At 28.4% G+C, this 7196-nt stretch overlaps 1 protein-coding gene across 1 annotated transcript; it reads right to left on the reverse strand.

The window, feature by feature from the left end:
• Positions 1-609: 609 nt before the first annotated feature.
• Positions 610-3476, reverse strand: LOC136082212 (uncharacterized). The gene is made up of 4 exons (XM_065800730.1): positions 3235-3476; positions 2688-2725; positions 1741-2252; positions 610-1665 (listed from the first exon to the last, which is right to left on the reverse strand). Exons 1-4 carry the CDS (start codon positions 3474-3476, stop codon positions 610-612), a joined length of 1848 nt encoding a protein of 615 aa, XP_065656802.1.
• Between the last annotated feature and the right edge of the window lie 3720 nt (positions 3477-7196).

The raw sequence follows: 7196 nt of genomic DNA on the forward strand, positions 1-7196 counted from the left end.
TATATATATATATATATATATATATATATATATATATATAGGGGAGATGGGGGCGCATTGATCGCCGTAGCAGTGTTTTGAAAATTGCGCAGAACCTGAATGAGATGTAAAAACTTATTAACTACGAAACACATGTAGAACTATCTGGCTTTTGGAATATATAAATATTTTGATTTAAAAAAATGATAAACATGAATAATTTTAACTTTTAAACAACCCTCTCAAAAGATCAATGTACCCCAAACTATGGGGTACTATGATCTCCGACTTGGGGCACATTGATCTTATATGCGTAATATTATCTAAACGTTTAACACTTCTATAACTAAATCTTGTAAATAATTTAGTCAAAGGGTAATATTGTATAACATATAATACATCTAAATTTTTTAATTATTTTTTAAATATAGCAGTTAAACCCACTAGTCTAATTTTTAATTAAAAAATGTATAAATCACAGCAGCTATAAGCTACCTGCTTTATCTACGTTTAAAACTTTACAACAACTTGAAATTTATAAGAACTGAAATATAAAGACTGAAATAAGAATACAACTTTTAAGTTTACAAAACTTGTTAAAAGTACAATATTTTGATTAAGAATATTTCATCATTTGTGAAAGTCAAGTTGTGAAGCAGCTTTTGGTTTACATTGTTTTTTATTCCTAAGCAAGTAATTCTTAGTTTCTTTCTTATCTTTTGTGGAGACTTTTTGTTGATTTTTGGTTTGCTTCAAAATTTTCTTTTCTTTTGACAAACGAATTTCATTTCTGACAGGAGTATCAGTCAAGATCCTTGTTTTTAACTGCCTACTTTTAACATTTTTTTTTCTGGCAGATGCTTTTGGGTAAGGTTTTAAAACCTCAGGTGAGATTATAGAAGCAACACTTGTTGACACTTTGTTTAAAATACTTGTTTCAATATTTACTATAGTTATTTCAGACTCTATGTGATTAACATGTGCTGGTATCATTTCAGATTCCATGTTGTTGACAGGAGTGATAGTAACTGTATCTGGAGCAGCTCTATCTGTAACTGATGATGGTAAATATTCGTCATCTTTGAAAATTTCAGAATTGAATGGCTCAATGCCAGCTACTCTAAATCCTGTCTGTATATTAGATGGTGAGAAAGCTTTTGTATACGGTTCTCGAACTATTGAAACAATATCATAAATGGTCATTGGTCTTGGGTTTGAAACCATCCAATTATCACATGCAGAATTGTAAAACCTTTTCAATGGTCCAAAAACAGTTCTATCTAATGGCTGCAATTTATGGCTGCAATGGGGAGGAAAACTTATCATTGTAATTCCGTGTTGAATTGCAAGCTCCAAGCCTTTAACAGAAATATGACTTTCATGACTGTCGAGAAGTAACAAAACTGGAGATTCCTGAGAACAGTTTGAATATTTAACAAAATGTTTAATCCATTCTATGAAAATTTCTGAGTTCATCCAACCAGAAGGATTTGCAAATCCCACACATCCAGGAGGTCCTTCCTTAATCATGTAATCATGAAAATTTACCCTAGGAAAAATAAATAATGGAGGAATGGAATTTCCAATAGCATTAGAGGCACAACATGCAGTTACCAATATTCCTCGTTCTGCAGATGTGATTCTTCCAACTTGTTTGCTTCCTCTACCAGCTAAAACCTTTACCGGCTTTTGAACGGTTGTTAAACCAGTTTCATCAACATTATATATACAGTTAGGATTATATTTATATCAATTTCTTACCGTTTTAAGATTTTGAAAAAACTCTCTTACAGTGTGTTTGTTAAAAGCTGTTGATCGAGCGAAGCTCGTTGCTTCAGGTGTTCGTAGAGACAACTCTGGTTGTCTTTTCATAAAACCTTGCAACCAATCAATGCCTGCAATTTTATTTTTGATCCATGATGATGGGCATATCTTATTGTTTTTTAAAGCAAATTCATATGCCAATAATCGCGTTGACCTAGTTGAAAGGCCATAGTTCATTTTTGATGCAATTAGTAAATAACTTGATAAACTTTTTTCATCTTCTGCTGTAAAAACTTGTCTATTGTTGTAGTTAGGCTTGAAAGCTTCATTTGGATTAAGCCTCTTTTTACGACAATATCTTTTTAAAGTCATTCTATCTATGTTAAACTGACGTGCTACAACATTCAGTTGTGTTCCTTCTAAAACTTTATTAACAGCTACTTTCATTGTTTCACTTGGTATAGCAACTTTATTTGTTTTTTTAATTTTATTTCTAACCATTTTAAGATCTGTAAAAAAATATATCAATAAAAACATATGTTTTTAATAAATGCTAATATTTAACATAATAATATTATGTTAAATATTTTTTAATTATTGTGTTAAATATTATTCTTTTGATATTATAAAATAATAGTATTATTATTACTAGCTTATAACATAAGTAGATTTAAAAAATGAAATGCTAAAAGCTATTGTTTGTTTATATATAGTTTTTTTTTAAATTATAAATACAATTCCATTCGTTTAACTGTATTGCTTATAAACAAAAACATGGGGCACTTCGTCTTCTATGGAGCACTTTGATCCTCCGATCAATGGGCCCCGCATAGTCAAAGATCAATGTACCCCAATAGGTATAGGTAACATATTGATAGCAATATCTACTGTATAAATTGCAGCCAAATAAAAATTATATATTATATTATACACCTAACACTTACAAATTAAAAATAAAATTGTTGTTAACCCATACAGACATCTAAATAAAAATATATTTGAATCATAGTACGATTTAAAAAAATCACTTTTTATGACGAAAAACAATATTTTCTTTATTTTTTTTTGACGCTGATAACCTTATGAAAAAATATTACGAATAATCAATTAGGGAAGCATAACGGTTAATTAAATTGCAACCTCACTTCTAGTAAGGCAAAAATGAACGAGTAAAAGCCAAAAGATCATACTGCCCCGGCGATCAATGCGCCTCCATCTCCCCTATATATATATATATATATATATATATATATATATATATATATATATATATATATATATATATATATATATATATATATATATATATATATATATATATGTATATATATATATATATATATATATATATATATATATATATATATATATATATATATATATATATATATATATATATGTATATATATATATAACCTATCAATCTAGAAACAGTTTTGTTATGATAAATTATTCAAAGTCAATCCAAACATATTGGTTTTCTTAGGTTACTCAAAGCTGAGCAAATCATCAAATAGTTTCAACATTGTAAGCGCAAACTCTGTTGCTAAAATTCGAAATGTCTTGATTCTTCTAATAACTTGTTCGACCAATATTCTTAAATTAGCGATTTCCTTTGTATTCTTTACTTCTTCAGTAGTCATTTGAGCTGCACCTTTTCGACCAGGGGAAACTGTGTAGTAGATGAAACGTTCAGAACATTCAGTATTAATATTAAAGCCTTTATCGTACATTATACGAAAATATTTTGGAATGACATCTTAATAGTTGTTGCGATTTGTAGTTTCTTTATATGAAATTGATCCTTTATATGAAATTGATTCATCAATACTTTTTGCTTTAGAAGCAAAAAGTATTGATGAATTTGGAGCTACAGATATTAATGTTTTTATAGTGTTGTGATGTTATATTCACTCCAAGTTAGTTTCTGTAACTCTAAATTTTTAAATTGAGAGCAAGTCTGAAAAATTTATTTTCTTAAATCTTAATTTGACATTGAATAATTTAATTTCTTAAATCTGTTTGAAATTTGGAAAAACAGCAGTAGATGTTTTTTTAACACCACTCCATCTTTTTTTAATTAATGGTGTGATATTGCACTATGTAACTCATGAAACACACTGATTCTTGTGTTAAAGTTGTTTATTGCAACTTATAGCTTAATTTTCGTCTAGATGTATTTATATTTAATAAATTAAGTCTTTGAGTTGCATCATAACCTAAGTTTAACGAAGGATATCAAACGATGGTGCTCTGTCAGGAAAATGGTCTGAACATACTCTCATTTTTGATTTTATATTAAATAATTTACCATGACATAATAATGTAGGAGTGGAACGGATAATTAATTTTCTCCATTTTTCTCTGAGCTCTGGTTGTTTTTTTTCTGTTGGAAATGCATGCAATCTAAAACATAAAATATATATATATATATTTTATGTTTTAGATTGCATATATATATATATATATATATATATATATATATATATATATATATATATATAAATTAGTAAAAACGCTTATCTAATTTTGATTTCTTCTACACTGTGTTTCACCATCAGTAGGTTCATCAGGAAGAATTACTAATTTATTATTGCTCTGTTCTTTTAGAACATTAAGCACTCAGTTTGTAGAATACATTAACATAATTTATATATATATATATATATATATATATATATATATATATATATATATATATATATATATATATATACATACATTATTGCTATTATTGTTATAATTACTTCCTTAGAGTTCATTTAGTATATCAACTTTGTAGTATATATTTTTATAGTCTGATGATGTTTCTAGTCGTCTCTAAATATCACTTATATACTTGTTGTGAATGTTCCATAAAAATAAGTAATTTTAATAATATATATATAAAATCATTCATTCAAGATTTCCTCAAAACAATATATGTGTGTGTGTGTGTGTGTGTGTGTGTGTGTGTGTGTGTGTGTGTGTGTGTGTGTGTGTGTGTGTAGATAATGCATAACAATGCTTACTCATATGATAGTTTGCAGTTGCACAAGTTAGAGCTTCGTTTAACATTATGTATCATGCATAAATCGTCTTTGCACATTTCTACATTGTGTTCGTTAATTTTACAATCAATGACAGCGCATGTCTACGATCTCTTGAAACTTCTTTAGGATATAGGTACAGTATTTACATTGTTTTCCATTATAAACTGACTTAAGGCGTAGGTAATTTATGGACGACTTAAGGGGTCTTCCATAATGTAGGGGAGAGTGGGGTAATGGCGAACGCGGGGTAACTCCGAACATGGTCAAAACAGCATTGTAAAAAAATAAATTCGACAATTTTTTTTTACCTGCTGAGAAGGGATCCTATGCTCAGTTCCAGACGTGCAGTAGTGTAATGAAGCTGCGGATGTTGTTCACTATAATTTGATTTTAAATTTTTCTGATAATTTTATGCAACTTTTTTCTTGAGTAACACTCTGTTGTAGCTTCTATGGAAATAAAGTCACTCCTTTTTTTTGTTTTTGTTGCATAATATAGTTTTTAGACTTAGTTATTACAATTAGCTTTTTATTCGCTATTACACAACAGTGCTTGTGATTGCCCCCCAATGTGTTCGGAATTACCCCACGTAGGCAGGGTAATTCCGAACACCAATGGTTTTATTTCTGGCATAAATTTTTATTTTATAATAAGATTTTTAAAAATTCCTTTTGAGGGTTTGTGACTGAGTAGTTAAACTAATTGATAAGCAATAAATATGATCAATTTTGTATAACTGGTGTCTTTAATTTGCATTCCCGCTTAGGTGTTCGCCAATACCCCACTCTCCCCTACGTACGCCTTTTTTTTCGTCCACCCCCCCTCCCCCGCATATTTGCAATACGCTTTTTTGAGTACCCTCCACCTCCCTAAAGATATCTACGCTTTTAACCTATTTATCTAACATTTTATGATATTTTTTTAATTCAGGGTCTTCTTCCTTTTTATAATTGACCCACTGCCCTCCCATCTCATAAGCGCCATTTACAGACCCCCTTTTTCCCTCCGAGCGTACGTACTTAATGGATGATCGATCCCTAACCGTTAAAAAAATGTTTGTTTACGTTTTTACTTCCATTTCTGCGCGCGCATAAATTTTATATCGGAACTGTGAAAAGGTCTATTGTTTTTTGAAAATGTCAAATGTCATAGTAATTTTTTTTTTTTTGATTTCTTAAATCGGGAAAGAAAGGGTTAATTTTTTTCTTTATACATTTTTATTGAATTTTTTTCCAAACTATTATAGTATCCCTTTTATTAAACATATTTAAAAAATTTTGTCTACCTTATTTTTTAAACTAACTTTTTTTGGCTGGCGCACAGTGGGCCGGATATTAGACATATGGTGGACAGAATTATTTTGATCTTTTTTTTTTTACTAAAACCCTTTATATGTTCAAAGAATCACTTTTTATTAAGATATATTTACTTTTATTATAAACTTTAGTTAAATAGTTGCCAATACTAAAAATTATTTAACAAACTTTATAAAACTTTAAAAACGCGGATTTAAATTTTTTTTAATTTCAAATCATATAACTTCTTAAAATCGTGAAACTGAATAACGAACTCTTCTGGTGGAATAAACTTAAAATAAAAATTGATGCAACAAACTTTAAAAATAAAAATGCGCACTTACTTCGAAAAAAATTAAAATTTATCACTAGATTTGAAACTCTATTATCGATATTATTATATAATAGATTTGAAATATATAAATAAATATATAGGAATAAATAAAAAATATAAATAAGTAAATAGACTTCAAGCTTTATTATTGATATTATTACATGTTCATGACGTTTTGAATAAGTCTGTAGATTATTTATCATCTCTATATATAATAATGTTTTATTTTTATTATATTGGCCGCAGATTCTGGATGAATGGTATTACAACGTTTATTATTATAAAGTCTACTTAGTTCTATTTTCATTTTAACTTACCTGTTTGTAATCACTGACTAGCCATCTATTTGAATGTTCTTGTGATAGCATTTAGCTTTTGAAGATCTTATAACATTATATAAAGGATATGTGGCCTTTTTATTCAGCACCATTTCTTAGATGCTAGTATGTCGATTTTGATATATCACCGTTAATAGTTAATGATAAAGTTTCATCAGGTGAATATATCTAAGCAGGTTTAATGGAGTTTTTATTTCAAATTTCAGAAACTTTTGAGCCAGTTTTGTCCTAAGACTCACTTCTTAGTTTTAATTTTATTGCATGAAGTAATTTATGGCTAAATAAAATATTACTAACATTCTTAGGCTTATTCTTTTTGTTCTGTTACAAGCTTTTCAAAAGAGTCACATGGTTTCCCAACTTCATTAACTGATGATGTAGCATTTAATGTACCGTAGGTGTATTGAAAATCTTGAGCTTGCCAATTTTCATTACTTCTCTCAAAATGAGTTTG

This window comes from Hydra vulgaris, chromosome 07, assembly GCF_038396675.1.
Source record: "Hydra vulgaris chromosome 07, alternate assembly HydraT2T_AEP".
Classification (NCBI taxonomy): domain Eukaryota; kingdom Metazoa; phylum Cnidaria; class Hydrozoa; order Anthoathecata; family Hydridae; genus Hydra; species Hydra vulgaris.